Here is an 18353-nt window from a genome sequence, read left to right on the forward strand (position 1 = left end):
AGATTCTACATAATACCTACTGGCTGGGAAAGAAAAAAGATTCTGGGTATTGGAAGTCTAGAAACCAAAATGCAGATGTTACTGCCCTGTGTGTAGCAGCAAAGGTCCTGGATGCTATTCTTAGTGGGTTTACCTTCTTGCTTGGTTAGCCAGAACAATTTCTTTTTGAAGCCTAGGAGAACAGTCTCAAATAAATTCTCCTCAAATGAATGGAGTGTACTGCTGCAAGAGGGTAAATGCATCTCAAAATTAAAGTATTATGAGACAATACATTTCACAAGTTCCATGTAAGTTCTTTCATGAAGCTATGCTCTCAGCTGCACACACATACCTCAGCTGTGTCACCCTGTTCAAGCTTGATAACTATTAAAGCAGACAATGTGGTAACATTGGGGACCTTGAGGTTTCAGATATGTATTGCTTAGGAATGCTTTTTTTTTCTGTAAGTCGTACAGTTTTCAATGTTTTGGGTTTTTTCATTGTTAGAGAACATTGGATTTTAAATGTTGCCTTTGTCACTCCATTTAACTACTTTCAAAATTTCTGAGCTTCCTTACAAATATACATAAAGCCTGTCACATCAGCATTTAGTTTTTGAAGTATAAATCCTAATCAATCATTGAGGCATTAAAACTGTGGGTCAATTTTAAACCACTGATATGCAGGTATTTCCCTAAATATCTTGTGTAATATATACAAATGTACACATAGAACCTCTCTTTAGGTGGGTTTTTTCTTTCTTCTTTGAATAACTCTGAGTTTGTCTCATGTCTGGCACTGGAAGTACCTATATTTGGAAATGGTTAGACCTCAGGTTCAATTGAATATTTGTAATTGGATCCTTCTTTAAAACCACTGCTACATGTTTATTTTTCAAGGTTCAGGAAAATAAACACTCTTTTACAACATTATAAATATGAGTAAAAATAGATCAATTCTTTAATTGTAAGTAAAATTGTATTTCTGCAGTAAAGGATGTTGTTTTTGTAGGAAGATATCTAAGTTAATACATTAGGATGTACTTAGTTTTACTAGTCCTGGTTTATCTGCTGAGACAGTATTTATGGTAGATATTTTCTAATTTAATTAATTGCCGCTGATGTCCTCATTATTCCGTTTTCACAGTCCTTCTGAGGAGCCATAAAGAAAAGGTTAAGTGGCATATCAGATTAATTTCCCGGCCGCCGCCGCTCCGGTGTGCGCGGAGCACAAAGGGCCGCAGCCGGCCGCGCTCGGCTGGGGAGGAGACGCGCAAACGAGCGCGGCTGTGCGGGGACACGGCGTGCACTCCTAGGGACACGGCGGGGAGCCCAGCCGTGCCCCAGCCCGCCCCGCCGGAGGGCGAACAGCCCGGGGAGAGCGGCAGCGCTGGCTGCGGGCTCCCCGAGCGGCCAGCCCAGCCCGCCTGCAGCCCCTGCCCGCCTGCAGCCCCTGCCCGCCTGCAGCCCCAGCCCGCCTGCAGCCCCTGCCCGCCTGCACGGCTCGGGCGCTGCGGGACCTGTTGAGCCGCCGCGGGTCCCCGGAGCTCCGGGGACACGGGAACCATTGGGCACCTCGCACTGTCCCTGGGCATCCAGAGCCTTGAGGGATGGCGGTGCCTGTAAGCGCCGGAGGAATTAGTGCCAGCCTAACCCTGTCTGTTAACTGCGTACAGAACAGGCGCAAAATTGCGAAGGAGGGGTTACAAGGGGGCAATGTAACAGGCAGTGGCTATGTTTATCCTAATTAAAAGGGATGATTCCTCTGTATTTCAGGCGGCAGCATCGCAAGGCCTTTAATTATTTCCGATGCCTCCATCCTGCCCAGGGGACGCCGACAGACTCGGGCCCTGCCCGGGCTCTCCGGACGCCCGGTGCCTCCTGGCACGGTCCGTCAGCCGGCACCGGCCCGCCAGGGCTCAGGTGTGCGGGCGCCGAGCTCGCTCTATTACCGGCTCTCCTGGCAGGCAGAGAAGCCTCGCACCCCTCCGGGGGCTGAGCGTGCACAGCCCGGCGCTCCGCTGCTGGGAGCCCCGTCCCGTGCCGTGGCTGCGTTCTTCCCACCCACCTCACCCCTTCCCCACACAGCACCACCCTCTCCCGAGCTCACCCACCGGCCCTGGCTCCCCTTTCTTGCCGGGGACTTTCCCTCCCCGAGGGAGCGCCGGGCTCCTCTCGCCCCCGCGGGGCAGCGCTGTTTGTACGCCCGCCCCCGCTCCCGTCCCGGCAGAGCTGCGAGCGGCGCAGGGCGGCCCGGGAGCTGCTCCGCTGGGACAGCGGGCTGGGAGCGGCACCGGCGGCGCGGCTCTCGGAGAGGAGAGCGCGTCGAGTCCGCATTCCCCCAGCAGCCCGGGCGGCCTCGGCTCTGCGCGGAACGCCCGGCTCTCGGCAGCCTTCGGGCACCCGCGGCGGAGGGGGGCGGCCCTCCCGGCAGGTTCCCCGCCATCCTCCCGCCGCCCGGGCTCGGGCTCCGCTCCCCCGGCACGCACCCGCGCCGCCTCCAGGGCCGCCCGGCTCCCCCTCCCCGCCCGCTTCCCGCCCTTCCGCGCCGCTCCGCCCGCTGCCCGCACAGCGCCCGCTCCCTCGGGGAACCCCGGCCCCTGCCCTCCTGTCCCCGGCTGCCCCGGCGCGGCGCCCACCTGGTTGTTCTTGCAGAGGTCGGCCCACATGCTGGTGCCGTCGCCGCCCCGCATGAGCACATGGTAGGTGAAGAAGTAGATGCCGGGGATGGAGCAGGTGAACTTGCCGGTGGTGGGATCGTAGTGGTTGCCGAGGTTGGTGACCACGTCGTCGAACTTGAGCACCTCGTAGCCCTCGTGCTGCCGCTTCAGGCCGGCGTAGAAGGCGATTTTGGGCACGGTGCTGTAGGTGGCGGCGCTGATGGCCCCCGCCGCGTTCAGCCCCGGCGCCCCGGGGGGGCCCGGCAGGCCCTGCCGCCCCGGCTCGCCCTTCTCACCCGGCGGCCCCACCGGGCCCGGCGGCCCCGGCTCCCCCGGCGGGCCGCGCGGCCCCGCTTTGCCCGGCCGGCCGGCCTCCCCCTTGGGCCCCTGGATGAAGGTGGGCAGGGACTGCATGAGCCCGCGGTCGGGCGTGGCCGCCGTGCTGGGCGCCTTGGTGCCGCCGTAGGGGTCGCAGACCATGCGGCAGGTGCCGAGCATCTCGTAGTGCGCCGAGGTGCCGGCCGAGCTGACCAGCACCGGGATGAGGATGACCAGCAGCAGCACCATCACCACCCCCAGCGCACCGGCCGCTATCAGCCGCCGCCTGCTGCCCACCAGCCGGCTCAGCGCAGGGCGATCCTCTTGTCTGCTTTTGGACAAAATCTTGATGGTTGGCGGGGTTCCTCCTCAGAGCCGAAAAAACGCCGAGCCCGTGCGAGCTCGGCTCCCCTGGGGCTCGGCCGCCCTCCCGAGGGCCGCCGGTGTCGCGGGGGATCCCGCGGGTCGCGGCGCTCCGCTGCGGCCGCGGGGCGGGCGAGGGAGCGGAGCGGAGCGGGAGAGCAAGAGCTGCCGCCGCGCCCCGGCCGCCCGTACTTTTATGCTCCCGCTGGCGATCGACTTTTTTTTTTTTGCAGGCTGTGCCAGTCCGAGTCAACTTTCCCTGGAACTTGCCTTTCCTCTCGCGATCGCCCCGCTCGCCTGCTCGCTCTCTCTCTCCCTCCCTCTCTCTCTCCTTTCGCAGAGACGACAGTCCTCAGCGGGGACGCGCCTCCCGGCCGCCCCGGTGCCCGCCGCCCAGTGCCCGCGCCGCCGCGCCGAAGCCGGAGCCGGAGCCGGAGCCGAAGGGAGAGCGGGATCCTGCCCGAGTGCCACCTGCCAGGAGAGGAGGAGGCTGACGAGCGCGCTGGAGCAATTTATAGGCACCCAAAAGCGCAGGGGAAAGGGGAGCTGCTTTGGCATCTCATTCCAGCATCTGCTCTGCTCTTCCCACTCACAGAGAGTTTGGCATTACTCTGGCAGTGTGGGAAATATATTTTTTTTTTCTTTTCTCCCTCCCCCACCTCTCCCGCAAACGGATGAACAGCGAAATCGTGAGCCTCACTCACTAGCTGCATCTTGTGATGACAGCTCTTTCCGAAGCAGACCGAAAGGAAGAGACGTGCTTAGCAGCCTCTGGGTACCCTTCAGGTCACCGATCGAGAATTAAAAGGTCAATCCACCTCCTGCTTAACACTTCCCTGAGGCCACTTTGCCATGTTAGTGTTTGCCGGGAAATACCGCTTTAAATGCAGGGATCTTTTACCAATGGTCCAAGTAAAAGTTATTTGAAAATATACCTCCCACAATAATAAAGAAATTAACGGCAATTTCGGATCTCCCTCTTCCTCCTCGTCCCAATTGCAACCATAAAGGCAGAAAAGGAAATACTTTTTCCTGTGAATTAAAATTGACGTGCTCATCACTGGGTACAGTGTTTCCCGGTGCTAAAGCCAGCCGCTGCTCTGCTTGCAAACTGACACTGAGGGAAAGTGTTCCCTTTTGTTTAGAAGCCGAAGAAAAGTCCGGGGTATATGCAAATTGCCAGATGCTTAAAACCTGATATAAAGACCTCTTTGGCTTAAATCAAGGGCACCAGATCATTTTGTTTAATCTTGTTTAACCAAGGAGGCTGTTTTTTTTGTTGTTGTTGTTGTTTGTTTGTTTTTGTTGTTGTTGTTTTTGCTAGGGTTTTTTTTTGTTGTTGTTGTTGTTTTGGGGTTTTTTTGGTTTTTTGTGCATGAAAAGCTTCTCCTCCCCCAGGGTCTGGTGGGCACCTTTGTGACTGAGTGGGAAGGTGAATGTGCAGTATTAGTGGCAGTGTTGCAGAGAAAATATTAAAGATCTTGTCCTGCTTACAGATATACAAGGTACACAAAGAGCAGTTTAAATAAACAAACAGAATTGATTCCTAAATCATACTTCTGTATTCAGGAGCAAAGGACGTCAATCAAAGCTGGGTGACATTTGCCTGTCAATACAGGGATGATGGCTGGAAAGAGTGTGACTTATTACAGCAAGGCAAGAATCAGAAATGAGCAACAGCGGCAAATAGGACAACAACCAAATAATGGCATCTCCAGTGATGATCAGAGGGCTGTGATCTTGTCTTGGATTTTATTAGCACGAATCTGCTCTCCCCTCACCGTTCTCTTTTATTTCTTTTCTATTCCGCAACACAATAAGGTCAAACAAGCAGGCAGTGGGAAACAAAGATTCATTGATTCTTCCTTTTAAGCAGAAATGTCAGCAGCTCCTTTTGCTCTTTCCTGAGAGACTCAAAGGCATCGAGTGTGTCCATGCCGTGCAGAGATGGGCCAGTCCAGCTCCTTATCTCCCAAGAAAACTGTCGACAAAGCTTCCATTCATGCACTTGTAAATATTCCTCCCTCCCTTTTTTATAAAGTTTTTTTTTTTACTTTTCTCTAATGCTCTGTATTTAAAAAAATCCTTATCTGGCACTGACACAAGCTAGCCAGTTCCCTTAGCTAAGGGCTTCCCCTCAAGACCCAGGAAGGCAGTCACAGACACTTGGAGGATTATGTTCATATCTCGTTGCTCTCTTCACCCCACGGGAAAGGGCTTTCAGCACTGTTTTTCCTTCTGGGCAGGAAAAACTGAAAAGATGTGCCAGAAGTGACTGCTCTGTCTCAGCCTGTAGCTGGGCCCTTGAGGTGTTGTATTCAGTCATCCCTAAGCCAGCTGGTTTTTGTGACATCAGGGTGTGCATAAGCCTTCATTGCAATGGCTGTGATACACGCTAGGCAAAGGACAGATCTCATCCTCAAATGAACACAAACCTGTCATGATCTGTGAAGCCATTTTGACCTTTTGGCATCAAACACCCCCTCAATTCCTTACTCCAGCTATGATAAGCCTGATTCTTAAAGTGAGGTCCTACCATGCCAGCCATGTTTTCCTTAATAGTTTTATCCTCACGCATAGTGCCTGGGATGCTCATTTACCCTGAGCTGTTGCAGACCTTCTCCCAAAGAAGACAGCCACAAAAATCACAGCCAGAACAGCCAGACTAGAGAGACCAAGGCAAATACTGGGATGTCAGCAGAGCTTATATGTTAGCTTGGAACATAACCTGTGACCTTCGATTTTGTTACCAGATTAACTTTAGTTCCCTAGGGAAAATTGTATTTTCTTGGAAAACTAAGAATGGGAAACCAAAGTGTCTGGAAGTTATGCACCAGAGATCTCAGCAGCCTGATGCAAATTAAAAGGAGGAGCAGGAAACTCTTTTTACTATGGGACCTTTGTTGTCCTGAAATGGTATGTCAAAAAATTGATCTGCTGTAATTAATGTTTGGGTAGCACTTAGGTTATAATCTCTCCATGGCTGACAGTCCAGATTGACAGTCCATTCTTAGTGTAACCATTAAACCTATATGAGCTGTTGCCAGTCTTAATGTGCTACATTTATTTGTATTTTTGAAGCCCTTTTGCTGGCTGGCTCCAGCCTTTCAGCTTGTCTGCTTCCTTCCCCATTCCCTGGCCCTTGTGCATCCAGACTTGCAGGTGGTGCTCGAGCTGTATCCCTTGCAGCTTCTGCCATTTGCAACAACCTTGGCACAGCCCTTGCTCACTAATTAGTTAATATTTATACAGAGACTTAAAGACATGCAGCACAACATGCATGTCCATTTGACACGTGTGCTGTTGTCTCAGCACTAACACGGGAAAACTGCAGAAATTCACTTCCAGATTCATCCACTGGCACACAGGGCAACACATCCAGCAGGCACCAAGCACAAAATGGCTCCTCATGCCTGCCCTGCTAAATTCAAAGTTAGCCCAGGAAAAATACTCTGTGGGAAAGGACAAACCTTTACCAAGTACAATAAGCAGCTGTGGAAATGTGGAAAAAGGCATATGCCTAGCAAATGAGTGTGCCAGTGCTGTGCCAAGCTCCACACTGCTTCTGCTCACTCCTATCTGCATCTGGTTTGCTCTTATATTTTCTATCTCTTTTATTATTATTTTAGAGATGTGTTTTGAATTTCATTCTGCTCAGAAATTAAGGCTTTGCAACACTGTACTGTTATAAGCACTGGTTTAATTATGTATGTAAATGTTAGCATTTCAGCCTGGATACCAGTGATATGGTCAAGGAAAAAAACATGCACTCATTCCAACATGTAATTATGTTCAATGCTGTAAAATATAAGGAGGGAAAAATATCCCTATCACTATAGGTGGCTCAAAGGTACCATGGTGACAGACATGGCAATGACATGTAGCTATCCCAAACCATCCTTGGTATCCTATTCCATGTCTGTTTCCTTAGTTTGGTAAAATCAGCACTGGCATTTGTGTCAGGTAGCAGGTCCTGGAGAGGACCACATCCTGCACCAGTTTTGGTAGGAGATTGTACAGGCAGCTTTAACCAACCTCTCACAAAACCTGTTTTGGTCAGGATGACTGAAGACCAACTATGTTTATAGAGCTGCAAGATGCCCACTGTATCCTTAATAAAAATTAGGCTTTTCATGCGGATGGAAAGAAAATCAGCTTTGGTGTGTAACAGGAAAAAATTGTTTTGCTGGCTTTTGGAAGTTTTTATCTGTCCTTTGGAACATAGGAAGTCCTTTCCCAGGCTATTCTCTGCTACTAAGGGTTTTAAGCCATATTTGTGTGTGATTGGAAATACTGTAGATTAAGATTTATTTCAATTAATAAAATAAAGCCCTTTGAAGACCAGTCTCTGAATGCAAAGGTGGGAAAATGATCCAAAGAAAATGTATCCAGCCTTGAAAGGGTTGCATCCACTTTTCAAATCCAAATGGGGAGGGAATTCGAGGAGGGCTGTCGCTAAACTGACAAGGCTCAACAAGGAGAATTTGCAAATAAATTTGACATATTTCTTCTTTTTTAGTTTTTAATCTGAAAAGATCAGTCAAATATGACTGGTTACTGGGGGGAGGGAAGGAGTGAGAGCAGAATTAAAGTGGAGAGATTGGAACCAAAATCATGCATGTCATGTTTTGACTGGTGAATTACCGCAGATATAAAAACATAACTGTGTATGTAAAAATAAATCTTAAACACATAGGGACCTAAAGATTACACATTCAGCTGACAAAGTTTAAGGATATAGAAGAATCATATATGACACCTGATAATTGTCAACATAAATAGCAGTAATTAACCATAAAAATTGTCATAATTGTGAGTGCCCCTGTTTACTCAAAACACTAGTTGCAAGCAAAAAACCTGTATTTTTAGGTTTCTTTTTTCCCATTAACCTTCAAGCCTGCTGGTCTGTGTCTTCTCTCTATTTTATCCCTCTGGAATCATGATCTAAGGTGGTGAATAAAAGGCTGTAGTACTGCTTGGGAAAGCATATGTACAGTCAGCCTTGGGATTATTTTTGGTTATGTTGCAAGTACCTCTCCAGCCACAGTGTGGCCTGAGCAGTTCATTCTCTTGCCCTGGTGGTGGTACAGAGCTGCCAGAGCTGTGTCAGATTCATGGTCTCTGGGTAAAGCTGCACCCACTCTCACCCCCTTTCTTACCTGTCCCCCTTTCCAAGTGGCAGGTCCCTGCTTTGCTTTGCACACGAGCTGGGATTTGGGCAGTTTCTGGAGAGTCTCTAAGAGCCATGGTGCTAGAGAGGGGTAACTGAGCAATGCTTGCATCAGGCAGTAAATGCTTCCTGCATAACTAGACTCAGTTTGCCCATAAGTGCACTGCATTTCAGGAACTGGATCTCCAACCATGAGGGTTTTTACACAGCACAGCAGCCTGAGCATCCAGCGTCCCTACACACCAGGATGGCATCTGCCTGCAGCAGGGTCCAGCTCACAGCCTAGGTCAGCTGTACTTGCTGGAAACATGTTTTTTCTGTCCACACCCCACTTTTCCCTTCCTGTAGGATGAGCATTTTAACTGATCACACTTTTAACAAAGAAGTGTTGTCTTCTGCCACCACCTATGTAACCACAAAAGTGGTGGCAATATTTTCCATGTAGGCTTTATGCTTGATCCACTCTCCTCCTTTTAACTCCCTTCTGGTCAAAGTCCATAGAAGGATTTTGTGTGCCTCCACAAGGAGGCATTCAGAAGAACTCACAGTGTTCATTAATAAAGCCCAAAATATAGAGAGAGTCATAAATGCTATTAAATCAAGGAGTGTTGCTAATAATGAAGGCTACAGTGTCAGCATTCTTATGAGGATGTAAATGGTAAATACAAAGGGGTGGAAGATAAATGCCTCTAACATGGGAGTAAAATTAAACAACCACTTTGTCCCTGCTTAAAGCTACACCAATAAGCAAAAGCATATATCATGTTGCACTTCTATTAAAAATTATGTCAGTAGTTAGAGTCAATCAGGAGGAGATTTCCAGATGATTTGCCCATGAGAACGATTTTGGTTACCTTTGAAATGGTTATTAGACTGCCAATGCTATTAAAGAGAGATGTTAGGGGAAAAAAGCAAGAGCAGACAAGCTTTTCTAAACTGTCATCTGTGATTTACCCTTCCTTCTCCAAAGCTGAAAGACTCCCTTTCCATTGTTCTACCAACCCAGCAATCTTCTGGCATTTCATACTGGAGTCCTTTATATTCATCAGGAGGTTGATGGATGGGCAATAAGAATGGATAGATGGGAGTGGAAAACTCAAAATTAAAATCCCCAGAGTGGCAAGATGCCCAAGAGATTTATTTTTTCTTCTGTCATCCCCTCAACTGAATTTCTTTTTGTGCCTGATTATTGATTTCTGGAGCAGTTAATGGTGTAATTTACTTTGCAAGTTGCAATTACTTCTGATCATTCATTTTTCTTTCTATCTGTTCATTAGCTAAAGCAGGAGACTGTTTGATCCCAAACAATCTTCCCCACAACAAAATGGCATACAGTGGACTTTGGTGTGGTCCTGCAAGACACTGAGCTTTTGATTATTATAGTAGGCAACTGTGTTTGTAATTTTGCAAAAGTTGGCCCTGCACTGTAAAAAAAAGATACATTGCAATATTATTCTGTAGGCCCAATCCATCACAAATTAGGGATAACTCCACTGATGGAAGTTGTAAACTGAGGTGTTAACTAGCACATGTGAGATCAGAATTGGGTCTGCTTATTTGCATCACATTCCCGGAATCCCTATTTCAATTCTGTTTGTCCAGTCTGCTAAAATTAGTTTGCTGCAACAGAGTTGCAAATTACAGGGAGCTGTGATGAGTGCTCTCCTTCCCAAGAGGGACTGATTATGCCTGCACAATGAGGAAGGGACCAGGACATTCCTTGTGGCATTGTAGAGATGCAAGCCTTGCCGAGGAACCATTGTGTATTTTTTTCCAGCATAATGTATTGCCAATGCCATTATTAATAAGTTATCCTGTACTAGATGTACCTTTGGGTTTGGTATTTGTTATTTTATATTCTGTCATATTATTTGGGCATTTAACAATAATAACAAGTAAAGGATGCAGATTGGAGACAAAAATATAAGTATTAACCCCCCTCCCCCCCCTCAAGATATGCATGTATTCTTATGGAATTCATGCATTTTCAGCTAGACTGTTTGTGTTCTTTCTATGTAACATCAAAACTGTAGTGTGCACAATTACTGCACAAATCCAAAATGCCTCAAGTGAGAAATGGAACATGACTGGCTAGAGAGCATGTCTGACATATGGGACAGAGATTTTCTGATCTCCAGGAAGAGAAAATTTCAGCTAGAATGTTGCTTTCATGCACTGAGACATTACAAATATGTTTTCAATATGGAGAGACACACATATGCCCAAGCACATGTATTCATACAAATGTAAAATAGAAATGTGTATGTTTTTGTGAAATCAGAACAGAACAATAAAACCTATGACTATCAGAACTCAGGAACCTGCTATCTTGTGTTTTATTGTTTAAATGTAATCCAAAAGATCAGGATAATATACACGATATTCCATGAAAATATTCTCAGTCCCTGGCATGCATTACTCTACTGAACTAATTGATGGAGTGCCCAATGCTGTTTGCACTTAACTCATGAGTGGCTCTGTTGGCCTGGAAGGAGCCCTCATTCCCCTGCTGCCACACTGTGAAGCTCATTGAACTCACATTGGAGTTCCACTGCTGTTTGTGACAATGGAATTTACCCTGGGATCTCCTGTTTCATTAACTTGAAATCACTAATACCAGTCTTTCAATAGCTTAAAGAGGCAAGAATCTTTTATGGATTTTAATGCCTGGGAGAAAGAATGAAATGAAGAATTTCCACTGAGTGTCCTGACAAATGTCACTTCTCCCTGCAATGCTGGAAGGGATCAGAAGAGGATATCTGAGCAGAGAGCAGTGCCTCTGAGCACAGGAAGACTGTTGTGAGCCTGGGTTACAATTGAAATGCCATTTGTGGAGAGCAGCATTTCCTGCCATAACGTTGCAATGATAATATGCTGAGAAAAACATGTTTAGGTATTATTTTGAGAATTAATTTTGAACCAGACAAAATGCAGCACAGGGAGGGTGTCTGCAGGAGGAATCTTTGCTATTTCAGCACAGGGACAAATGCTACAGCAAAAGTGAATGACAGGAACTTCAAGGCAGCTTTGAGCAAATCCTTCAGACAACTTGTCTGTTGAGGGCTTCTCCAACATTTGTCTCCCACCAGGTAGGGATATTAATGACTCTAAGCACAAACCAAATTTGTGCTGCCAACTTTGTCACTCGGGTTCCTTTATTGAGGAAATATGGCAAGCAGAAAGCAATGCACTGTTGTGCTGCAAAGCATGGACACTGTGGGGTTCAGCCACCAGAGAGACTGAGTCTAAAGACTTTGAGTCAGATTCCTTTTTATTTATTTAATCATCCCCTTGGGTTTAATATCCCAGATATTTTTTCTTTACACCGGGTACACATTTATTTGGCATTTAACACATATCTTTTATTAGTTTTCTGTTCTTCATTATATCCCTATCACACCTCCCCTCAATCTATTACAGCTTTTTCATTTTAAAGAGCTAATAAATAGCTAGTCTGAAGCCACAAAGTGGTTATCTCAGTGACAGCATCACATCTGGGCTTCCCTTCCTCTTGGTGTATTCACTGGACAACCAAACACTGTTTGGTTTTCTATTTTGCAGTCAAAATAAACTGGCTCACCTCGGTGATTCCAGCATGTCATGTTAGAATGCTGTCCTTCATCTGCACAGTTTCCTTCATCTCTGCAACCTCAGATGAGGGGCACAAAGGATAAACTGAGCTGCCCTTGCTGCTTCCTTTGCAGGGCTCTCTCACTTGTACAGAGGTGAGATCCCAGTGCAGAGGATGCTGCTGCCAGGGGACTGGGAGGGGATGGCAGATGCAAAACCATCCCCAGAACCCAAGTCACCTGGAAGGTTCATGTGCTTCCACTCTGGACAATCCCACCTGCTGTGTTCCTGTTTATCCAGCTGTTTGTGCCTGGTTTTTTGACTTTGAATGTCAATGGGCCATGGGCACTATCCTGGAGTCAGGTCTTTATTCCCTACAAATGCATCCTCCTTGTGCTGTTTTTTCTTCAGCTGTATGAAAATGTAAATGAACTAATTTCTAATTGCTTTAAGCAGGCTTTAGAACTGTGAAAAATACAGATAAAAGCTGTTATGTGAAAACGTGCAGACAAATTTGTCACTTAGCCCACAGCCTTTCCCACTGGCCACCTGCTCAGGGCAGAGGGTGCAGCATTTCCTCACCAAGGAGCATCCACAGTGCCAGCAGAGAGCAACAGAGAAAGAAGCAAAAGTATTTGTGCTGATGAGGACACAATTGCCAGGTGATGGCAACTCAGGTAAACTAGATGCTGCAATGGAGGTGCCCCACTCTGCAGAAAGGCAGAAAGTGTTTGCCAGGCTCCACATGACAACTCTGAGAAGTGGAATACAGAGCAAAAGTCTGTGGCTGATCTTGCTGAATGGGACAGATGGAAACTCTTGCCAAAAATAGCTTTGCTAGAAGTAGAACACATGGTAAATTGCATTAATTTTAATAATTGCTTTTTATGCTTTGATAAAAACTGGCAAAGAGCTAAAGGATCCTCTACCCAAGATAATTAGCATAGTTCTCCTTGACTGCTCCCCTTTAAAGAGAATGCTGTTTTGAGGCTCTCATGGCTCACAGAATTAGGAAGGATGAGGCTGCCCACTTGTGCCAGGAAAGCAGAGTGCTCAGTAGTGTGTGGGACCCACCAAAAAAACAGTTTAGCTGCTATACATCAAGTAGCTTGAGGCCATTAAAGCAGCCTTGAGTCTGCAGTCTGACAACATCAACAGCTCTCTAGCCACAGGTCTTGCAGAATCACACTCTGAAGGTGAGCAGATCCACATTCTAAAAAAAACATCAGCAACCACCTTTTTCTGAAAGAAAGGGCAAATTTTAATTTGTTTGTTTGTCTGTTTTGATTTTTTTGGTGGTTTTTGTTTGTTTGTTTTTTTGTTTTTCAGAACACACAGGATTTGTTTGTTTGTTTTGATTTTTTTTGTGGTTTTTGTTTGTTTGTTTTTTTTTGTTTTTCAGAACACACAGGATTTCCTAACTGCTGTAGGAGAAAGGCAACAGGCACCTCCTTTGCCCCCTGCAAACAGGATTTTTGGCTACCACAGTGCCAGGTAGAACTGTCCATCTATCACAGGAAAAGGGATAACAGGAAGACAATGTCTGTACCACTGCTTCTTACCCCAGTCATTGGTCAAAATTTAGGGATGCTTGACTTGAAAACAAATTCTCATACCAAAGCAATCTCCTCCAGCAATGGTGCTGGATGCAGAGTCAGACAGTACCAGCACCCCATTTACTCCAGCCATCTCATCATCTTATCTACATTGGCTTAGTCTTCTGCCCAGCTATAGTGAAACCAAAACACAGAGCTCCAGCTGCTGGCAGTGTCCAGGCCAGAGACACAGAACTGGCTTCTAATTGATGTTGTTAATAGAGGACATCTGCTGTTCAAACAGCTCTGAAGTAATATTTAATTACCTGGGGGATTTTGGAGTCATCAATGCCTGCATTTCTGTCCAGTTCTCAGGAAAACACAATATATTTCTTACTCAGGTGCTATACATTTTTGTATGAATGAAATGTATTATCTTTTACAGCTAAAAAGTGTGCTTGTCAGTCCAGATCAGAGTCAGTCCAAGATACAGTCACAAACCTGTCAGAGTCAGGAATGCAAGAGTTCAATGGCTAGGAGTGGTATTTGTTTCTGTTGGATTAAGGAAGCTCACTGGAACTGCTGTTTTGTCCCCAAAAGAGCGCTCTGGGACTGCAGCTGGGTGGGGTTGATTTTCTTCTTCCTGCCAGGGCCAAGCTCAGGCAAAGAGACAGGATTTGTGCCACATGAGAACAGCCAGGGCAGCTCTGAGTATGTGATAGAAATGCATAAATACAGAAATATAAATATGTCTGCATGCAACTAATATCCCAAAAGGACACTTGAGCTAAACGTGGGTTGCTTGGGAGTGTGATTTGGATGCACTAAGTACTGATTGTTAGAAGTCCTTGGGCAGATAGACTGAAAAATCCTTTTAATTCAGGCGTTCTCCAGACACAGGGATTGTAGAAGGGAGCAAACTCGTTCCTGTGCAGGGGCCTGCTCCCTCACCTGCAGCATGGTTTGGCTTTTTCCTTCCCAAGCCAGAAGCGAAGCGCACGGGCAGGAGCTCAGCAGGGCCAGAGGGATGCTGGCACCCAGGAGGGAGGCAGCTGCTGGCTGGCAGGTTTGTGCTGCAGTGCTCAGAGCAGGGTTGGCACCAGAAGCAAGAGCTTCTGCATGCTGCTGCACCCCAAAATGCCTCCATGCCTTCCCATGCCCTCTGCCTGCACCCCAAGGATCTGCTCCTTGAGCATGCACGTGCAGATTGTGCTACTGATGTTATTTGTATCCAGTAATCTTTAAAGCTCAGTGATTTAGATTGACAAATGTATTCTGATTTCCTAATATGTTTTCTTCACATCTTTGCTGTGTTTTTCCATAAGAATTATTCTGTTCAGCAGCTTGGGAAAAAACAATCAACAGCTAGAAGGTATATTCAACTTCAGAATTTTGCAGAGAATTATAATGCCTCTTCTTTTTTCTTTCCCCCCTCTGAAAAATGTATTTCTCGCTGTGTTTCCTCCATTGGCACTATCCTGTAGCTCTGTGTTTAACCTGATGTTCTGTCCCCACTCCTGTTTGTGTTGATGTGTTTCTGTGAGGTTGGTCATGCCATGCTGATATTTTGCTCCCACTTTTTCCCTGCTGTGCTGTTGTTTAACAGCATCTCAACAGAGCATCTCAAAGGCTGATGTTTGCAATGTGCAAGTGCTCAGTGAAGCCCTCTTCAAACACGGCCCTTAGCTGAGAAACACCCTGAGAGTGGCACAGAACTGGGGAGAAGTGGACATACCTGAGCAAGCACTGCACAAGGGATGAGATATTCTGGAGCTGCTGGGCTGAAACATTTGACTGCATCACAGGCAGTAGATGAGGACAAATTTTTGACTTTTCTGCAAACCTGTGGGTTTTGACTGTAACTGAAGATGAATGTCTCAGTGTGTCAGGAGATGAGAAATCTTAGAAACACCAACAGAATACCAAAAGTGCTGCAAGGAAACAGAGCTGATTCAGTTTCTTGCCTTACTTAGTAATCAAAGAAGTTGCTTTTGATAGCTTGCTTGTGAAAAAGGCTTTGTCATTTTTCTTCCAGAAATTAGCAGAATAAACTCCAGATTATATTTGAAATCCTGTCAGGATGCCAAAACTATGCAGGGAGTGGGACAACTGTAAAAACTGTATTTTAGGACTGATTAGGGGAGACCAAGCCCCCAGCTTTGTCATGGTTTAATCAAAGCCACCTGCCTGTGCTCATAGGTCCCAGATTTTTGAAGTCTGCCCAAGAAAGTGCTATTACACCCATACTGGTTGAGTTGAACAGGTTTGAGTGATGGCAGACAAGTCATTCTGCAGTGGATAATTAAAAGGATTACATACTGGTACAGAAGGAGTTTGCATGATGAGTGAGCTTTGCTATCTGGGAGCTATTTTCAGCATGATGGATACAAAGTTATCTGAGCATGCTAGACAGAAAATTCTCTTTTTAATCCATTATATGAATAGGCTAGATTGTTTTTAGAGATGGTGCCTAAATTTCTGTTTAGAGCCAAGTCTCTAGAGAGGGGCAGATTTTACCTGTAAGAACAGGATGGATGTAGACTTTCTGTTTAGGAGGAAAGATCCAGACACAGAGCACTGCTTTGTGCTTAATCCCATTCAAAGATTCTTCACAGTCATCCAGGTCTTGTGGCCAATTCAAAAAGGGAAGAGGGGGAAGAAGAGAGACCAAGACCTGCCTGGTAGAAGGCTCTCTGCTGATAGGGGTTGGCTGCAGAAGGAAAGCCTGTTTGGTACCAGTATAAAAAAGTTATTAGGAATTTCTTCTGGACCTGAGTGCTGAAACTTCCATGCCCAACAGCCAAAAGAGAACTAAGATTCTCCATATGCTAAAAATCATAATGTATAATGCATAATTTCCAAAACATTTTAGAAAGGCCAAGCTGCAGAGAACTGAACAAATCCAGATCCAAACCTTCCTTGCCTCAAATGTTCTCATCATGCTGCTCTGACCTCGTCTCCCTGGTTTATGTGCAAACCTCTGCTCTAAAAAATCACTCACATTCTTTCTGAGCTGCACCCACCCATCCCAGCCCAGCTCCCTCCCTGAGTGCACCCCGCTGTAACCCAGGAATGCCAGCTCACAGCTGAGTCTGCATTTCCTACAGCCCATCTGCAGGAGCATGAAGGGGAGGTCACTTCCCAGGCTGCCTGAAAGGGGCATTGTCACTGATGGAAAGAAGAATACAACATCCATACCAGAATACCAAATCTCAGATTAAAGCATGTTGTACTTACAGAAGCACTTTTACATACTTTGCCCAGAAGGAAAGTTCACAAGAAGTCTGCCAGGCTTTTGGAATCATGAGGGACAAGCTCTGTGAAATAAGGGCAGAGGATTGCCACTGTCATGCTATTAGACCTTTCCAGACTCCCACATAAGAGCCCCAGCTTTCAGAAATGTGGAAATACTGCTTTTTTCCACAGACCTTGGATACAGAGGGGCTCATCTGAGGAGCCCTCAGTGCCCAGTCCTTGCAGAAGCAATGGCAGGCAGGGCACCCCCTGGGGCAGGCTGTCCCTCCACCCCTGCACAGGGCACCACACTCCCTGTCCTGGCCCTGAAAGTTTATTTCTTTTCATAATATCTTGCAAGTCCTTCCAGTCCACCTTGATCCCTCCCTTCAGAAATTTGAGACTTTGCCCTGGGTTTACTAAACCCATTATTTTTGGGGTGCTACCACCTGACTCCTAAGCCAGGCTGGGGAGCAGCCACTTCTTGAGGTCTCTCAGCAATGTGGTGAGTTCAGCCTTGAAGGCAATGAGCCTTCTTGCTGGCAGAAAAACTGAAATGGAAAATATTGTCTGGATGAGGCTTACTCTGAACAGAACACGAGCATTGTCTACTCAATCACACTTGAATTTTTCGATCACTGGTGCTACAGGTTACAAACACGTCTTCCATCCTCCTGGAACAGCCACCAGACAACAGACAACTTGTGAGGTGAGAAGGGGGAAGGTAGGAAGTCCTGTCAGCTAAAAACGCTAAGGCATGAGGCAGAGCAAATGTCCTTTGTGTTTCATCAGCAGTTTTGCACCAAATTAGGCCTGATGGCTGTTACCTGGACAATGGTCTTGCATGATGCCATCAGTCACACTTCAACCTAAATTCTGGGTAACCCTTATTAGCAGAGTGAGCTCCTGCAGTGGCTGCTGACATCTTCTTCTGTCTCCTGTAGTGTCGTGTTGTGTTCCAGCAAATTGAGGCACTGCAAAACCTTGAAGACAGAAGCTGTGATCTCTGTGAAAATGTTTAGAATTTGGGCCTAGTTTTATTTTCCTTTGTGGTAAGAAATGTGTGCCGTGGCATCTGCAACCAGGAGAGCAGGTCTGAGTGAAAAAGGACATTCCTTTTCTTCTTCTATAGGGTCAATAATGAAAAATGACATTAAACAAAGAGAAGGTAGGAAAACAGCTGATTTGAAATGTGTAATAGATGTATGATCTTCTTAAAAATCCCACAGGAACTGATTATCTCAGTTTACAACTATTTTAAGACAAAATGCAAAAAAAAATGATGAGTCTGGCCCTAACCATCACTTTAGAGGGGGATTATTGATATTGTTTCATAGGAAGTGGTGAATTACTAAAAAGCTGTCTCCATGTCTGTGCTGCTGTGATTACTCCCAATTACTGTCACTCACTCTTCTAGGGGATTTCTCACTGCTGTGTTTGCAGGGCAGTCTCCTCTTGCTGCTGTCCTGGGAATGCTGGTCTTGGAGCAGGGCTGGGCCACTGGACAGGCTTTGCACAGGTGGGG

General features: G+C 46.6%; 1 protein-coding gene across 1 annotated transcript in view; it reads right to left on the reverse strand.

Annotated features, from left to right (window-relative positions):
* The window catches only part of C1QL3 (complement C1q like 3), a 6487-nt gene extending 3238 nt beyond the window's left edge, over window positions 1–3249 (reverse strand). The window contains exon 1 of the mRNA XM_039708683.1: window positions 2618–3249. Coding sequence (XP_039564617.1) covers window positions 2618–3205 — 588 coding nt within the window. The 5' untranslated portion in view covers window positions 3206–3249. The remainder of the gene's footprint in view (window positions 1–2617) is intronic.
* Between the last annotated feature and the right edge of the window lie 15104 nt (window positions 3250–18353).

This window comes from Passer montanus, unplaced genomic scaffold (genome assembly GCF_014805655.1).
Source record: "Passer montanus isolate IOZ18808 unplaced genomic scaffold, ASM1480565v1 scaffold10, whole genome shotgun sequence".
NCBI classification, from domain to species: Eukaryota; Metazoa; Chordata; class Aves; order Passeriformes; family Passeridae; genus Passer; species Passer montanus.